The 19,345-nt window shown below is 37.4% G+C and overlaps 1 protein-coding gene across 15 annotated transcripts in view; it reads right to left on the reverse strand.

Moving 5' to 3' along the window:
• The window catches only part of LOC106879094 (transmembrane protein 116), an 87,233-nt gene that overhangs the window by 48,154 nt on the left and 19,734 nt on the right, over positions 1 to 19,345 (reverse strand). For 8 of the 15 annotated variants that reach the window (XR_016241143.1, XM_089349381.1, XM_089349379.1 and 5 more), the window contains 3 exons: positions 18,311 to 18,406; positions 9,932 to 9,978; positions 1,114 to 1,164 (listed from right to left, as the gene is read on the reverse strand). Coding sequence is in view for 14 of the 15 variants with exons in the window: in XM_089349381.1 (XP_089205507.1) it covers positions 1,114 to 1,164; positions 9,932 to 9,978; positions 18,311 to 18,406 (194 nt within the window). In the remaining variant the exon portion in view is untranslated. The remainder of the gene's footprint in view (positions 1 to 1,113; positions 1,165 to 9,931; positions 9,979 to 18,310; positions 18,407 to 19,345) is intronic. The other 7 variants (XM_089349380.1, XM_089349390.1, XM_089349384.1 and 4 more) reach the window with 2 other exon arrangements.

The raw sequence follows: 19,345 nt of genomic DNA on the forward strand, positions 1-19,345 counted from the left end.
GTACTTAGAGTATTGTTACTATCATTTTACCCAAGCCAAAAATGGAATAAAATAAAAATTATGAAGTATGGCTGCATGGTAAAATGTCTGCTTCCTAATCACAGGATTTTTGGTTCAGCCCCACCACATGGCACCTGTGCGTGTGCGTGCGCGCGTGCGTGCGCGCGTGCGCGTGCGCGTGCGCGTGCGCGTGCGCACTCCCCCATTTTTGCATTTTAATTTTTATTGGCTTAATGAACCTCCCTAGACACAATATATAGCTATGTGTGTCCCCTAACACCACTTGACAACTGATGTTGATGTATTTATATCCCCATAACTTAGCAGTTTGGCAAAAGAGACTGATAGAGTAACAGACTTAAATAGTTTTAGGGTCAATTCATTTGACTAAAATTTTCAAGGTGGTACCCCAACATGTCTAATGACTGAAACAAGCTAAAATGTAAAAGATAATTTTTTTTTCTTTTTAAAATGTCATTGCCTTACAAATTATCTTCAGCTGCTGATTCTTTTGTCATGAAACTTACAAAAATTCCAGATTAAGCTATTTCATAAATAATTGAATAACCAGAAAAATATTGATCATCATCACCGTCATTTAACGTCCATTGTTCAAGCTGGTATGGGTTGGACAGTTTGACCAGGGCTGGCAAGCTGGAAGGCAGACTCCAGTCTGATTTGGCATGGTTTCTACAGCTGGATGCCCTTCATTAACGCCAACCACTTTGAGAGTGTAATGGGTGCTTTTATGTGCCACCTGCATGGGTGCCACTTGCATGACAACATTATCTGCCACAACTATGACTTTACTTGGCTTGATGGGTTTTCTCAAGCACAGTATAATGCCAGGTCTCAATCATTCATCATTGCCTCCATGAGGCCCAACACTAGAAACATGCTTTCCACGTGCCACCAGCATTGGTCACCTTGACTCCCTGAAGGCCAATGCTCAAAAGGTGCTTTTTACATACCACCAGCAAAAGTGCCAGCTATGTGACACCAGCATCGGCCAAGTGAAATCATGACTGATTTCACTTGGCTTGATGGGTCTTTTCAATGCAGAAGCAAACTTTCTATACTATAAACATTTTGAAAAACAAAAAATTAACTTACTCTTTTCTTAAATATGAGAACCAACCTATCAGAATGACAACTGGGGTAATCCTGGAAATTGAAAGAAAAATAAATATTAATAATTGTTTTTAAATATAGGCAAAAGCCAATGAATTTGAAGGAAACTTATTCATATTGTTTTGAATTTCCATGCATAGGCAAAAGACAGCAATTTTGAAGGGAACTCTTTGATTACAGAGAACAACCTTGAAAGGATGAAAGGCAAAGTTGAAAAGGCAAAGTTGACCTCAATGGAATTTATGAGCTCAAATCCCACCAGCTCAAATCCCAACTTTGCCTGTCGTCCTTTCAGAGTTAAGTTTCAGACAATTGCAAATTTAGAAAAGAAAGATTAATCTTAATTGACATCAGTTACCTGTCTTTCAAAAATAACTCATGTTCTTTGTTGTTATTGTTTCGCTCCAGTTCAGCTCTAATTGAACTACCCTTTGATCAAAGGAAATTTTTCAGCTACTATGACCATCCTGCATCCCCCCACCCAGACTGTTTTCAATGAGTCTTTTATATTTAAGGCATTAAAAAATTATTCATGGAAGATTTTGCTGCTATTTGAAGCAGGTCAAGCAATCAGAGCAGGAATGAGCAACCTTTTGCAAAAGGTAGGCAACATGAGATATGGCTTATTATTAATCGAACTGCACAACTAAAAAAATAATTCAAGTTAGTTTTTCATTAAGCATGCTAGTCCTGCAAGCAACACAGCCCACAAGTAGCCCAAAGGCTATCATGTAGATTGCTCAGAGTTCATATCTCTGGTTGGCATTAAATTTTGTCGAAGAGCAACACAAATTCTCATATCTAAGTTCAAACCAGCTCTTAGTAATAGTTCTCAGATCTATTAAAGTCGTCAGTTTTCCTCTACTTGAAAAGTCATTTCATGTTCTAAAAAAAACAAAGTTAAAAGTAAATCATTTTTCCTTCTTCAAGGTCTAATTGGAGTTGAAGGTAAACTTAAAGCAAAGTATAGCTGTCACTCACAAGTGAGTTTGACTTGGTAAACTGTACCATGCTTCTAATTGTTTTAAGAGCCTGACTGTTTTAGGTGTTTTAACCCTTTGGCTTTCAGATTACTGTCAAATTAAATGCTTATTCAGATGGTTTTGAACTATCATGCATTATCTTGCAGCTTCGAGATTTCAATGAGGTGATGGTTTATTTTAAAAATGACATTGTAGAGGTGTGTGAGAGGTTAGAACTGGTCAAATTGGACATAATACAGGCTGAATATCTGGGCCAGATACAGCCAGTAAAATGTTAATGGATTAAACTGTGATCAAAGACAGATACGAGCTAGCAGCCAAAAGAGCCTCGGCATCGAGCTAGCAGCCAAAAGAGCCTCGGCATCGAGCTAGCAGCCAAAAGAGCCTCGGCATCGAGCTAGCAGCCAAAAGAGCCTCGGCATCGAGCTAGCAGCCAAAAGAGCCTCGGCATCGAGCTAGCAGCCAAAAGAGCCTCGGCATCGAGCTAGCAGCCAAAAGAGCCTCGGCATCGAGCTAGCAGCCAAAAGAGCCTCGGCATCGAGCTAGCAGCCAAAAGAGCCTCGGCATCGAGCTAGCAGCCAAAAGAGCCTCGGCATCGAGCTAGCAGCCAAAAGAGCCTCGGCATCGAGCTAGCAGCCAAAAGAGCCTCGGCATCGAGCTAGCAGCCAAAAGAGCCTCGGCATCGAGCTAGCAGCCAAAAGAGCCTCGGCATCGAGCTAGCAGCCAAAAGAGCCTCGGCATCGAGCTAGCAGCCAAAAGAGCCTCGGCATCGAGCTAGCAGCCAAAAGAGCCTCGACATCGAGCTAGCAGCCAAAAGAGCCTCGACATCGAGCTAGCAGCCAAAAGAGCCTCGACATCGAGCTAGCAGCCAAAAGAGCCTCGACATCGAGCTAGCAGCCAAAAGAGCCTCGACATCGAGCTAGCAGCCAAAAGAGCCTCGACATCGAGCTAGCAGCCAAAACAGCCTCGACATCGAGCTAGCAGCCAAAAGAGCCTCGACATCGAGCTAGCAGCCAAAAGAGCCTCGACATCGAGCTAGCAGCCAAAAGAGCCTCGACATCGAGCTAGCAGCCAAAAGAGCCTCGACATCGAGCTAGCAGCCAAAAGAGCCTCGGCATCGAGCTAGCAGCCAAAAGAGCCTCGGCATAGAGCTAGCAGCCAAAAGAGCCTCGGCATAGAGCTAGCAGCCAAAAGAGCCTCGGCATAGAGCTAGCAGCCAAAAGAGCCTCGGCATAGAGCTAGCAGCCAAAAGAGCCTCGGCATAGAGCTAGCAGCCAAAAGAGCCTCGGCATAGAGCTAGCAGCCAAAAGAGCCTCGGCATAGAGCTAGCAGCCAAAAGAGCCTCGGCATAGAGCTAGCAGCCAAAAGAGCCTCGGCATAGAGCTAGCAGCCAAAAGAGCCTCGGCATAGAGCTAGCAGCCAAAAGAGCCTCGGCATAGAGCTAGCAGCCAAAAGAGCCTCGGCATAGAGCTAGCAGCCAAAAGAGCCTCGGCATAGAGCTAGCAGCCAAAAGAGCCTCGGCATAGAGCTAGCAGCCAAAAGAGCCTCGGCATAGAGCTAGCAGCCAAAAGAGCCTCGGCATAGAGCTAGCAGCCAAAAGAGCCTCGGCATAGAGCTAGCAGCCAAAAGAGCCTCGGCATAGAGCTAGCAGCCAAAAGAGCCTCGGCATAGAGCTAGCAGCCAAAAGAGCCTCGGCATAGAGCTAGCAGCTGAGGCTATCCACAGTTCTATAAGTGATGAGGAATTATGTACATTATTTACATCAAACAAGAGGAGGACAAATATCCATCAAATGTAAATAATGTAAATGAGGCTATCCAGTTTGTCTTGCAAATCCTCTTAGTTGAAACCAACCAGGACAAAAGATTTAAGCCGGATTATTTTCACATTAGCCTTGATTGAAACACTTGTCCGCCAAAGACATTGCAGCCATAACTATCTATATCAAACTATCTATATTTCCCTTTTTAAGACAAAAAGGTGCCATTTGGCTGTTATTGCTAGCAGTTTTTTTGTTAGCTCAGTGACAGTGTAGACACTCCAAAAACAACTTCTTTTTCTTTTTATAATCCCTACAATCTAAAGCATTCCATCCTTTCTTTTCTTATATTTTCTTCAGAATTACATTATACAATGTATCACTTTTTTTATTATTTGCAGACAACAACTATGTGGTCTGAGAGGAATCTCAGAGATTCTAGTTTATATTTTAAAATGGAATATGAGAAAATATTGTAAATAACAAGTATCAGCTACCTGAACTAAGCAAGTTACTAAATCAATACTGTCATTTCTTTTTAATCCTGTTTTTTTCAAGGAAAATAAAATAAATAAAAACACCAGTTTCAAAAAAGAAAAGAATAAAGAATAGATATTAGGCTACCCCTGGAAACAAGTTCACAAGACTAACAGTATTACATTACATTACATCAGCAATCAAGTTACATGCAACTAAGGAAACTTCAAGTAAACATCAATGTTTCTTAGCCACTTTTATTTTACTTCCTTCTTTACCACGTCATCTGATTCCACCCCCACCACAGCCACATACAAGTTAGTTTTGTATACAATATAATTTATTACACAACATTCACTGTCTTGCATTAATTTAACATTAACATCCTCAAAGATCAACATTGAGGAAAATAAATCAAATTAAAGCATTGTGAATAACAAAAAAATTCAGCCTAAAATTAATTCCCCCCACTGGAGTTCAATTTTTGTTTGAATTTTGAAATTGCATCATTAAATCCATCTCCCAGAGGGAAATTTGATCCCAGGTTAAGATTGATGGGGATTAAGCTACTATTTCTAACAGGTTGAGCAATCCATGTAAAACAGCAAAATACACCCTATTTTCTTTATTTCTCTCATATATATATATATATATATATATAAAATTTGAAAATCCTACACGATTAGGTGAAAAGCACTTTATATGATTTATAAAACATGTGACATTAATAAAAATCTGTAAATGTACAACCATCCAGATTTCTGAGTACCTTAATTTTTTTCTATAATATAATTCCTGTACATCACCTCCAAACCTTCCAATATATATATATATATATATATATATATATATATATATATATATATATATGGTAAATGGAAGCTGAAATATACAAGAATTTATTATTAATCTCAAGAATTGTTTCAACACATCTAGCATTGATCCCTCATAAATGGAAAATTCAACAACTGGTTCAGGAGCATCAGACAGTGCAGATGTGTCTCATTGGGTGATAAATTGATAACTCATTAAAATAAGTTATGCAATGTATCTTCTCATTTCGTAGAAAGAAAAGCAGCAAAACGAAGGAAATATCTTTATTGACATAGAAGACCAAAAATAAAATCACAGATGCAAAAAATAAACCAACATGCAATAAATACTGTGAGAAAAGTATTGAAAATAAATATGAATGCATGAACACTCTCATGCAAGCTGCATGACACACACACACACACACACACACACACACACACACACACACACACACACACACACACACACACACACACACACACACACACACACACACACACACACACACACACAAATGTGTATACAATATATGTACAAATACATATATAAAGTGATTGTATAATACAGTCCTAGATATACTCATGAAAATAAATACAGGATGGTCATGGCTGGAATCTTTCATTATAAGCCTGCTAGATTGGAACTGAATTGGGGACTAAACAAGTCTAGTTTTCCTCCAACCTACCACCACTTCTCTTCTTCAAACTGACATTATTTTGAAGAAGACCACTTCCTCTATGTTTTGCTCTATTTTATTTATATGTCACTCAAATGTCAATAGGAAGTGATTGTTCTAGAAAGCCCTTTGATACTCTGGCATCACCAATAAAGTTTAATCTAATCACTTGTTACTACAGTTAAGAGTTACAGGTCAGTTACAATATAGATAAAGACTAACTAAACTTCTTACAATACATCTATACTCTTTTACTAGTTTCAGTCATTTGACTGCAGCCATGCTTGAGCACTGCCTTTAGTCAAGCAAATCGACCCCAGGACTTATTCTTTGGAAGCGTAGTACTTATTCTATCAGTCTCTTTTGCCAAATCGCTAAGTTACGGGGATGTAAATACACCAGCATCGGTTGTCTAGCAATGTTGGGGGGACAAACACACACACACACATGTGTATATATATATATATATATATATATATATATATATATATATATATATATATATACACATACATACACACACACATATATACAACAGGCTTCTTTCAGTTTCCATCTACCAAATTCACTCATAAGGCTTTAGTCGGCCCGAGGCTGTAGTAGAAGACACTTGCCCAAGGTGCCATGCAATGGGACTGAACCTGGAACCATGTGGTTGGTAAGCAAGCTACTTACCACACAGCCACTCCTGTGCCTATCTATATTTTTGAGGGGGCAACTTTTTTTTAATTTTTTTTACTGATTACAGTCATTGGACTGCAGCCATTGAGTTTAGCCTTCCAGGGATTTTATTGATTGCATGGTCATGTGATTAAGTTTGATCCCACATTGCAACAGCTTAGGCAAGTGCCTTATGCTAGAAGTATGGGATGACCAAAGCCTTGTGAGTGGATTTGATAGACAGAAACAGAAAGAAGCCCATTTTGTGTGTGTGCACAGAGGTGGCTGTATGGTAAGAACTTTGCTTCCAAGCACATGGTTTCAGGTTCAGTCCCACTGCATGGCTTCTTGGCCAAGTGTCTTCCACACGTATACACATACACGATGGGGTGCTGAAAAGTTCCTGGCTTTAAGAGTATTGCAAAAAGCCTGATTGGAAGCTCAACCTTCCAAGTTCTTTTACAGGACTTATAAAAACTGAAGGACTGCTGCAATAAGTGTGTGAATCTGAGAGGGGAATATGTTGAACAAAATCATAATTAACTGATCCTTCAGTATTTTCTTTTACCTAAAGCCAGGAACTTTTCAGCACCCCCTCATATAGCCTCATGCCAATCAAAGCATTGTGATAGGATTTGCTTGACAAAAACTGAAAGGAGCCCATAGTGTGTGTGTGTGTGGCTTTGTCCCCTACCACCACTTGATTGCTGATAGTTTGTTTATGTACCCCTAATTTAGCAGTTCAGCAAAAACGACTGATACAATAAGTACCAGTTTAAAAAAAAAAAAAAGTTCTGGGATTGACGATTTGTTTAACTAAACCCCTTAATGCAATGACTCAGTATGACCACAGTCCAATGATATATATAAACAAGATATATATATATATAGGTATGTGTTTTTGCACATCAATGTGTGCATGTCTGAGTGGATGCACCTTGTTTTAAAATTTCATTTCCAGTTTTTCCAGCAAACAGGTCTGCCCATGGTGAACTTTTACCTTGTTAAGAAAGAGGTAAAATCCAGCTACAGGAAGGACATCCAATTACAGAATATCTGCCAAAACAAATTTCGTAAATACAAGGTGCTACATAAGAAGCATTGGTACAGGTACCACATAAAAAAAGCACCCAGTACATACTGTAAAGTGGTTGTCATTAGGGAGGGCATCCAGCTGTAGAATTCAAATGAAAACGGATTTTGAAATCCAGTACTGCACTTGACTTTGCCAGTTCCTGTCAAGCCATCCAACTTATGCCAGCATGGAAACCAGATATATGATGATGATGACAGAGAAGTGGACATTACAACAATGGCGATGATGGTAGTGGTTTCCTTTCTCTTGATGTGGCCCCAGGATGCAAGTGTCTAAAGTAGCAGGACTGTCTCATATATGGGAGTAATAGTCCATTGTGGGCATCATTTGTGATTCTTAGATTGTCAGCAATTGTTGGGAGGTGAAACAGTTGAACATAAAGAATAGCACTAAATACTGTGACTCCATTAGTCCTGAACACTACTAGTTCATTCCTTACTCCCACTGACCTCTGTGAAATTGAATGCATGAAGGCATTAGGAAGGGCATCCAGCTGTAGAAACTCTGCCAAATCAGATTGGAGCCTGGTGTAGCCATCTGGTTTCACCAGTCCTCAGCCAAATCGTCCAACCCATGCTAGCATAGAAAGCGGACGTTAAACAAAGATAATGATGATGAAGAAAACTTAAGACATTAGATTTAATTTGGTACTTATGAATTACCATCATTTAACATCCAATTTTCCATGGTTACATGGGTTGGACAAAATTTGTTGAAGTAGATTTTCTACAGCTGGATGCCTTTCTTGCTGCCAACACTCAGTTGTTTCCAGATAATATAACATTTCCCCATGACCAGATGTGTTTTGGAAGATTGGAAATGAAGGACATCACTTGCATGGCTGTAACTCATTTACAATCATCATGTGACATCAAGACTAGGAAACAGTAACATGCCCACTTGCATGCAAGCACCCACACACATGCAAGCACACAGACACACGCAATGCAAGCACACAGACACAATCACCCACGCACATGCAAGCACACAGACACATGCACATACGTGCATGCAAGCACAGAGATACAAGTACACACACGCATGCAAGCACACAGACACAAGCACACACATGCATTCAAGCACACATGCACAAATACACACATTTATTCATGACAGACTTCTTTCTGGGGCTATAAGAAAAGCATCTTGCTCAAGGTGCCATGCAGTGGGACTGAACTCAGGACCATGTTGCTGGAAATCAAATTTGTTACTATACAGCTATGCCTATACCTACTATCCACTTAAAAAATAAGAAAACAATATGTTTGTATGTGTGCAAACTTAAAGTAGTAATCTGCTGGCCAACATGGTTATAAGTTCAATTCTTACTAGTGTCTATCATTGTGTTGTGCCTTCATGCAACGTACATAACTCCTTGTTTCGCTGATTGAATTATCTCTTTATCAATAAAACATGTTTTCAATATGATTTGGCTTACTTCTCTACAAGGTGTACATTATAAATAGATAGTATATTATGCTACAGTATGTGTATGCGTGCACACACACGCACGCGCACACACACGCGCGCACACGCACACGCACACGCACACGCGCACACGCACACGCACACACACACACACGTTTAGCTTAATCTATGTTTAGACAGGTGTAAACATCTGGTCAAATATACACTATCCATGTCTAATATTGTTCACTTCTGTCTACATATACAGTGTTGGTTAAAGATCTTTAGACATATTCAGAAAATCTGTTAAGATGTCTAGATATATTCAGTATATTATATAGTACAGTATAGTACTGATAAAAAAAATTTTGAGAAAAAGAACACTGAGATGTCAATTATTTATAAATAGATAAATGTGACAAATTCCATACGTTGCTTCATAGTTGAGTTGTTAGTGATGGTACACAGCTGTAAAAGTGGTTAATTTTGCAAAATAACAACTTGACTTAGGAAAGAATAGATTTAAAACAGAGAGCTAAAAGAAATTTAAAACATAAAAGTATATAAGATAATGAAGTGATAAAGAGAAGTGGATCATTCAATTTAAATATTCATGTTAATATTTGATTCCCCGTTACATAAACAGGTAGTGTCAAAAGGAAAAATAAAGGGCACAGGGGAGGACAAAAAACAGAAAGAGAGAGAAAGAGAAAGGAGAACTACACATTGCCAGAGATTGAAAGAAAGAGGGAGATATCGAGAAGGGAGAGAATTAGAGAGACATAGAGAGGAAAGGAAGGGAGAGCTGGAGAGAGAAGTGAGAGAGGCAAATAGACACAAAAGAGAGAGACTTAAACATCGAGAGAGAGTGAGCTGAAGAGAAAGAGTGAAATAGGAGAGAAGAAGCATATATAATAATACATTACCAGGCAATGACATTCATAGCTTTTAGACAGCTGCAGGATATATTGTCCTAGACAAGAAATAATAATGATTTCATAACTGTAAATGAAAATGATTTTATAATTATAATGATAATTAAAAGTAATAAGCATTACAGTGATTTCTTTATTTGCCACAAGAGCACAAATACTACAAAACATTCAAATACATTAGCACACAAAACAGCCAAATATATATATAGACACTATCCATGTATAGAAATATGATACATGTGCATAATATAATTATCTAATCCACACAAGTAGACACTTTGAAACATGTATATACACACTCACACACACACACACACACACACCTACTCTTTTACTTGTTTCAGTCATTTGACTGCGGCCATGTTGGAGCACCGCCTTTAGTCGAGCAAATCGACCCCATGACTTATTCTTTGGAAGCCTAGTACTTATTCTATCAGTCTCTTTTGCCGAACCACTAAGTTACGGGGACTTAAACACACCACCATCGGTTGTCAAGCGATGTTGGGGGGACAAACACAGACACAAACACACACACACACACATATATATATATACATATATACGACGGGCTTCTTTCAGTTTCCGTCTACCAAATCCACTCACAAGGCTTTGGTCGGCCCGAGGCTATAGTAGAAGACACTTGCCCAAGGTGCCACACAGAAGGACTGAACCCAGAACCATGTGGTTGGTAAACAAGCTACTTACTACACAGCCACTCCTGCGCCTATACATATCTTCTATATGTATCTTCACACATACACACACATGTACATGACTACACACAAAGTGGAAGTCACTTGTCATAATTATGCATAATATCAATTGGTTTCAGTCTATTTTCTTAAACTTATCAGTTGGTTATTGTTATTAAGACTTCACTTCAGAACAATGATTAGGCCCTATAGTAAATCACACAGATGGTGCAGTGGATCCTTATCAATCTACAATGAGGAATCAGTTGTTTGATCAACTGAATTAACTCTTTCTGAATTACCACGTAAAATGTTGAGCATTCCACTGACAGGAGTTTAACATAATTCTTAGGCAGAATCAGCACAACAGCATAATAAGGTTGTACCTTTTAAATAGTCTTCTGTATAGTTCCCATCTACCTAATTTCACAGTTCTATATTAAAGGGATGAGGAATTATGTACATTATTTACATTTGACAGATATCTTTCCTCATCTTGTTTGTTGTTATACCTTCCAGCCTTCATCAGGTGTCATGAGGAAATTTCATACCTGGGTTCTCATTCCTAAGGTATTTTTCGATATTATTATTCAGGTCACTGCCTGGAATCGAACTTGGAATCTTGTAAAATTGTAAATAATGTACAGAATTCCTCATCTCTTAAATATAGAACTGTATTATCTAATCGGAACAGAGCCAACATTAGACTTCAATGGAGACAGTTCTTAACCACTACACCATATGCCCACAGGCATATGGTGTAATGGTTAAGAGCATGGGCTACTAACCCCAAGATTCCAAGTTCAATTCCAGGCAGTGACCTGAATAATAATAACATCAAAAAATACCTTAGGAATGAGAACTCAGGTTCAAAATTTCCTCAAGACAATTGGTGAAGGCTAGAGGGCATATCAGCCGAAACATTGTTAACAACAAACAAGATGAGGACAAATATCCGTTAATTGTAAATAATGTAAATAATTTCACTCACAAAATATGGATTGACCCAAGGCTATAGAAAATGACATTTGCTTAGGAGGTCATGCAGTAAGCTGGAATCCAAAACCTTACTGCTGCCAAATGAACTTAATTATATACATACAGGATTATATATATATCATGCTACATGGCAGTGAAACATGGGCTGTAACTGCTGAGGACATACGTAAGCTCGCAAGGAATGAAGCCAGTATGCTCCGTTGGATGTGTAATGTCAATGTGAATACCCGTCAGAGTGTAAGTATCTTGAGAGAAAAGCTGAACATTAGAAGCATCAGTTGTGGCGTGCAAGAGAGACGATTGCGCTGGTATGGACATGTGGTGAGAATGGAGGAGGATAGCTGCGTGAAAAAGTGCCACACCCTAACAGTTGAGGGAACCCGTGGAAGAGGTAGGCCCAGGAAGACCTGGGCTGAGGTGGTGAGGCAAGACCTTCGTACATTGGGCCTCACCGAGGCGATGACTACGGACCGAGACCTTTGGAAATGGGCTGTGCGTGAGAAGACCCGGCAAGCCAAGTAAGATCGTTGCCAGTGCCCCTGGACTGGTTCTTGTGCGGGTGGCACATGAGATGCACCATTTTGAGCGTGGCCGTTGCCAGTACCGCCTGACTGGCTCCTGTAGGATTTTCGAGCGAGATCGTTGCCAGTGCCCCTGGACTGGCTTGTGCGGGTGGCACATAAAAGACACCATTTCGAGCGTGGCCGTTTTCGTGCGGGTGACACGTAAAAGCACCCACTACACTCTCTGAGTGGTTGGCGTTAGGAAGGGCATCCAGCTGTAGAAACTCTGCCAAATCAGACTGGAGCCTGGTGTTGCCATCCGGTTTCACCAGTCCTCAGTCAAATCGTCCAACCCATGCTAGCATGGAAAGCGGACGTTAAACGATGATGATGATGATGATGATGATATATATATATATATATCTCCAAATGTGAGTTTCCTGACAGACTAAACATATGTTGAGGCTTGCTACAGAATTTCTGTTTGGATATATTGGGTATATATTCTGTTTGGGTACTTAAATGTACTCATGACTTTGCATCTGCTTTTTCCATGGGTATATGTAAGTATTCCATTTATTCTTATCGTGTTCCTCACTGATGAAGGAAGAATCCTTTTGGATTAATCCAGAAGTTGGTCTGATTCAGGATAATGGAATTTTTAAAATGTCTGTTAGCTTGCTTTCCTCATTTTCAACACACTGTATTTATAGTGAAAAATATTGTATGTGGTTAAACGACCTCAAGTCTATTTTTCAGCATATTGGCATAGAAATTTTTTTTCTTTTGCCCTTATTTATAATTTTCACCTGAAATGCTATTTTAATATGCTGGTCACTGTTAAGATTTTTCTGAAAAATTCTATCCTTATATTGGAAGTGTTTGTGTGCATATATCTTTCTATATACGTATATATATATCTCATTCAAAAGAATTCCAACTGTCTGTTTTTTATGTTTTATTTATATTCTTATAAAACTAATGTAGGAAATGGAATATATAGTATATATAGTAAAATGAAATGAAGTATTGAATATTAAAGGACTAGTATACTTTCCTGCTTTCTAGCAGTCTTCAAGGTCCTGGAATCTTGAAGACTGCTAGAAAGCAGGAAAGTATACTAGTCCTTTAATATTTAATTTATTCAATAATTCATTTCATTTTACTATATATATTATATATTCCATATCCTACATTAATTTTATAAGAGTTGGAATTCTTTTGAATAATATATTCCTCTATACACTATCATACAAACCCCTTTTTATATATATACATATATATATATATATATATATACATACATACACACACACACACACACACACACACACTTTCCATGCTGGCATGGTTTGGACAGCTTGGCAGGAGTTGGCAAGCTGGAGAACGACAACAGGCTCCAATTGTTTTAGCATGGTTTCTATAGCTGAATGCTCTAACACCAACCACTTTACAATGTTGTGGCTGTTTTTTACCTGGCATCAGCATGGCTGGATGTGTGAGTGTATGTATGATTATATATATATATATATATATATATATATATATATATATATATATAGTGGAGGGGATGTACCATTAATAATTATATGAAGTCCCCAAAATTGCAGGGAAACAATTCAGAAATCAAAGTACCTCTCTGTTGCAAGCATTTGCCATTCCCAAACGGTTCTAAGACAAAGTTCATTAAAACTAAAGAACTGACCCTTTAACCTGAATAATATATTAATACTTTTATAATAATGAAAATAAGTTCAAATTTATTTAACTGATCAGTACATTGATGTACTAAAGTGTCAAAAAAAAAAAAAAAAAAAAAAAAAAAAGAAAACAAAAAAAAAACAGACTGAGGAACAGCAGAATAAGTGAACAAAATAACAAAATGGAGGATTAACTGTTACTGTTAGACTAAAAGATAAAAATAACAATTTATTTATTTATTTATTGCCCACAGGAGGGGGTGGTTAAGCAGAAGGGACAAACAAGGACAGACAAAGGGATTAAGTCGATTACATTCATATACAGTTAGACAAGCAGTGGAATATGCACTGGTGCATAACTGGTGCTTATTTAATCGACCCCAAAAGGCTGAAAAGCAAAGCCGACCTCGGCAGAATTTGAACTCGGAATGTAATGTCAGACAAAATACTACAAGGCATTTCACCCGGTGTGCTAACGACTCTACCACATGACTAGAATACTGACAACTAGATAAATTGAAATATATAAGTAGCACAATTCATTTTTACAATTAATGAACTTTAAATATCATTGGTTACATGATTCATAAACTTCAGAACTCATAAGATTTTTGGTTCTACCTGTTCCACAGCTTGTAGAATCCAAAATTCAGAGAGTATTTGATTCAGGCAGCATTATTCTTAGAATTCAGAGCTCATAAAATCTGATACTCAAAAAATCCAAGATTCATTGACTATACTTTAGAAGTTCTATGACCCATAACCTTTGGAATTCATACATTACATAATAAAATGTCTGATTCTTATAGGCTCCAGCAAACATGATCCAGGATTCATAACCTTTAGGAAACGTAGGCTTCTTAATAAAATTGGTCTATAACAAGCTTCATATGCTCTATCATATGACAGAATGATAGGTAACACTCCACTTCAAAATAATCCTGTTATATATCAGTCATACAAATCCATGGCTTTCAACCAGGGTTTCTAATTTCAACCATGAATCTAGAGTAACATCCATATATAGTTAGACAAGCAGTTAAATATCACTTTCCAATATGTTAGCTGTTCTATTTATGTGGCATGCAAGTAGAAAAACTAATTATATTCTATTAATAAATGAAGTCGTATCCGAAAGTATTTAGTTTTGCAGTGAAATTAGTTTCATGGGTTCTTTTTACAATAGCTTAAGAGGTTCTGCTTGGAAAGTTTTGTTATTTAACCGTAATTCCATCTTACCAAAAATTTAGGTTACATATAAATGGATATTATGACTCCATATATTTATTTTCCTACTATGTTTACAAAAGAAATTTTTAATGGAACAGAGATAATTGGTGATTTGTTGTACTTAAGACCCATCCATCTCTCAGCAAAACTGAGGCATTAAAAACACCATCTATGTCTACACCCCAGCACACAATCATTCCCTCAATGAATCTCTCTCCTTTAACTCTTCTTATCATCCACTCTTCTGAAACTCATCTTCCTAAACCACCTCACAATACCCATGGTCACCACTCACTGCATTCCCCTCTATCCATCTGGTAATTTCAAACCCTCATGAACTCACCCACTTACACAGTCCAATTCCCAATATTAGAGTGAATAGTCTTATATTCACCTTCCTATAGTTTGAGGGTATGTCCCAACACATCCCCACCACCATCTCTCCTTTCCAATTGCAGTAGCCATTTATCTCCTTTACAGCAAGGCATCTGCTTCTGTCCCTCTAACACACTTTTACCTCTCATCACCTGGCATAAAGTCACATGCCTCAATACTATACCCCACTTAGTTGAGGAGTCTTATTTTTTGAGAGTTACATGGTGATCTCTCTGGTGTTAATGCCACATAAAGGGCACTCAGTGTACACTGTAAAGTGGTTGGCTTCAAGAAGGGCATCCAGCCATAGAAACTATGCAGTCAGACATTGGAACTTGCCATAGCACTCTGGCTCACCAGCTTCTGTAAAACTGTCCAACCCATGCCAGCATGGAAAATACACATTAAATGATGATGAATTTATGGCAAAAGCTGTTCCTTTTCCCATTCCAAAATTTAACACATTCTGATAAGTGGTTCAGCAACTGGGTTCTTGATCAAAAGATTGCAAGTTGGATTCCTTATGCAATAGATGTATTATGTCATGGGCAAGGCACTTTACTATACATTTCTTTCTTCTACTCAACAAAAATGCTTATTAAGACTGACAGAGCCCTAGTCAGTATCAAGTTGGTACAACAGCATTAAGGAGCCAGAGATACTACCAACAACTTTCATGCTTGAAGAGAGATGCATCAAGCAGTGTATCTATATTCTGTCTTCATATTTTTTTAACTTTTTCATTTATGATATGATTTTAAACTTGAGAAATATCAGTATATGTAGTGTCATGGAATAGAAGTGAGCTTCTGAATCCCATTTAGTACTTGATTTTAATTCACTTCTAATTTTGTATCCCAATTTTATGAGAAAAGCATAAATTTCCTTGTCTCACCAGTAAAATCAGAGATTTTGAGTCTATGTGAGAAACTAATCAATATTGGATGATAGAGATACATCAGTTCAGTGCTTTGATGATAAGGAGGTTGTGCTAATAGCATTTGTGAGGTGGCGAACTGGCAGAAACATTAGGATACCGGGTGAAATGCTTAGTGGTATTTCATCTGTCTTTACGTTCTGAGTTCAAATTCAGCTGAGCTCGACTTTGCCTTTCATTCTTTCAGAGTCAATAAATTAAGTACCAGTTGCATACAGGGGTCGATCTAATAAACTGGCCCCCTCCCCAAAAGTTTCAGGCCTTGTGCCTAGGGTAGAAAAGATTTGTAGGCTCTCCTAGATGGAGATATTAATGCAGTTGATAGTCAGCTTGAAAATTTGTAGACCAAGAACTGAAGGAAAGAAAATTAAACAGGAAGGAATTCTAGAAAATGACCAGTTTCCATCAGCCATATTCTTTCACAAAGCATCGGTCAGTCCAGGGCTATAGTAGAACATGCCCAAAGTGATACAGTGGGACTGAACCTAAAACCACATGGTTGCAAAGTGAGGTTCTTAGCCATACACATCTGCTCATATATAATATATATATGTATATTTTTTTAAATGTGTAGAGGTAACACACAAGTAAGTAGATATTTATGAAAAAGAAGAACGAAAATGCAACTTTCTTAAAATTGGGTACATTTTAATTTTCCTTTATATAAATACATTAAAAGAATGTTTATGTTTTGTTTTACATGTTTCAGTTTTTGAAAAACCTTATCAAAAATATGTACTAAAATAGAATATGTAGAGAGAAAAGAGCTATCAATAAAAGTAAATTACAATTAAGATTAACAAATTACCATGTGCTCTTGCAGAAAAAAGGAAAGTAAACTATGAATGTTAATTTTCATGGTGTGACAAGTTGTCTTATGAATGTTAATCTTAATTTGATTTTATTAATAGCTCTTTTCTCTCAACATATTCCATTTTAGTACATATTTTTGATAAGGTTTTTCAAAAACCAAAACATGTAAAACAAAACCAAAACATTCTTTTAATGTATTTATATAAAGGAAAATTAAGATGTACCCAATTTTAAGAAAGTTGCATTTTCATTCTTTTTCATAAATATATTATATATATATATATATTTCACGTCTGGCCACATAGCCTTCTTGTTTGTTCTCTCTGTTTCGTTTTCCTGTTTTGTTCTGTCCGCCACTACATTCCTCCACTTTACAAATTTAATTTGAATTAATTTTAATTTAAATTTAATTTGTGGTCCATGGCAAGAGCGGTTTTAGCGATATGTCCTGCCCTACTCTTCGAAACGCCTGTGTTAGAATGGGGGCAGCTGATGAAGGAGATGTTCTCTATGTGGCCTGTGTGCTTTCTGTACTCGTTTATCATTTTGTCTACACTTTGTTTACAAAGTCCTGCACCCAGATATGCATCTATATATACAGGTAGATGTAAGTATGTACATACATGTACGTATATATGCATGTACTCATTTATTATTTGTGTGTATATATATATATATATATATATATATATTTATTTGCATTGATGTGATGAAGATGTTGCTCCACCTGACATAGGAGGCTTATCACTGAATGTCCAGTTTTTATTGGAAGTGAGGAAACCAGTGATATAAAGAGCAAATATTGCAAAAAAAAAAAAAAAAAAAACTTGTCTGATATTCTAACAAGATTGCTGAGCCTCCACTCTGGGCTATTACCTTAACCCCAAAAATAAATAATAGAAAATCTGACATCAACATTTGAACTCAGTGCAGAGAATGAGAAACAAAGAGCGCAAGGCAGTTTATTCAATGCTCTTACTATTCTACCAATTTCCCCACCTGTATCTATTGTGAAGTATAAGAAGAAAGCAAAAGCAGACAGCAAGCTATGACAGAATACACTTCTATATAAATTGTATAAATGATCAAAGAAACATGTGTAAACATAAATTTAAACTTACCAACTGGCTGTTGGAACGAGCGAGAGTGTTTTGCATGTGCTTGTACCATTCTATAAAGACCAGGAATTTCAAGCAGAATGTTATCATCATAAAAGTCTGCAAGCAAACATATATATATATATATATATATATATATATATATAAACGCGTTTTCATTTACGTCTGCTTGTTTATATATATATATATATATATATATATATATATGCATTCATGCATGCACACACACACACACACACACACACGCGTGTGTGTGTGTACGTTTTCATTTATGCTTGCTTGCTTATATATCTCAAAAGGAGAATAAACAAATGAAATATTAGATCAAGTGAAAGAGACTTTTAGCCTTTATCCACAATAGTATGGTAATCTCTAAATATTCCTCTTTAAAACAAATATTACATTCTAAAACCAAAGTGTGCCATAAAAGTCAAGTGCTTTGTACATTGCAACTAAAATACTCTGATGACAATAAATTCACAGAGAAACATAAATATACCATCTTTTGATGCAATTAGCTTTAAACAGTGAAATCCAATAACATTTATAGTCGATGAGCTGAAACAATCTCAAGCCTCATGTGTGCTTAAAACGTTTGCTTTGCAAACCATGCAGTTCCTGGTTTACAGTCGCTCTGTAGCACTTCTGGCAAAGTTCTGCTATCATGTCAGCTTGTGGATGGAATTTGGTAGACAAAAATTGTATGGAAGCCATCATCTGTGTGTGTGTGTTTATGTGTATCTTTTGATACAGTATTTTGCCTTTTGCTTGTTTCAGTCATTGGACAGCAACTATGCAAGGCACTACCTTGAAGGTCTTAGTTAAACCAATCAACCCCAGAGCACATTAAGTCTGGTACTTATTCTGTCAGTCACTTTTGCCAAATTGCTAAGTTATTGGAGATATAAACAAACTGATGCCAGTTGTCAGGCAGTAGTGAGGGACAAACACAAAGGCACACGTACATACGATAGGCTTCCACACAGTTTGCCTCTACCAAATTCACACACGCAAAGCATTGGTCAGTTTGAGGTTTCA

This window comes from Octopus bimaculoides, chromosome 3 (assembly GCF_046866305.1).
Source record: "Octopus bimaculoides isolate indiv1 chromosome 3, ASM4686630v1, whole genome shotgun sequence".
In the NCBI taxonomy this organism is placed as follows: Eukaryota; Metazoa; Mollusca; class Cephalopoda; order Octopoda; family Octopodidae; genus Octopus; species Octopus bimaculoides.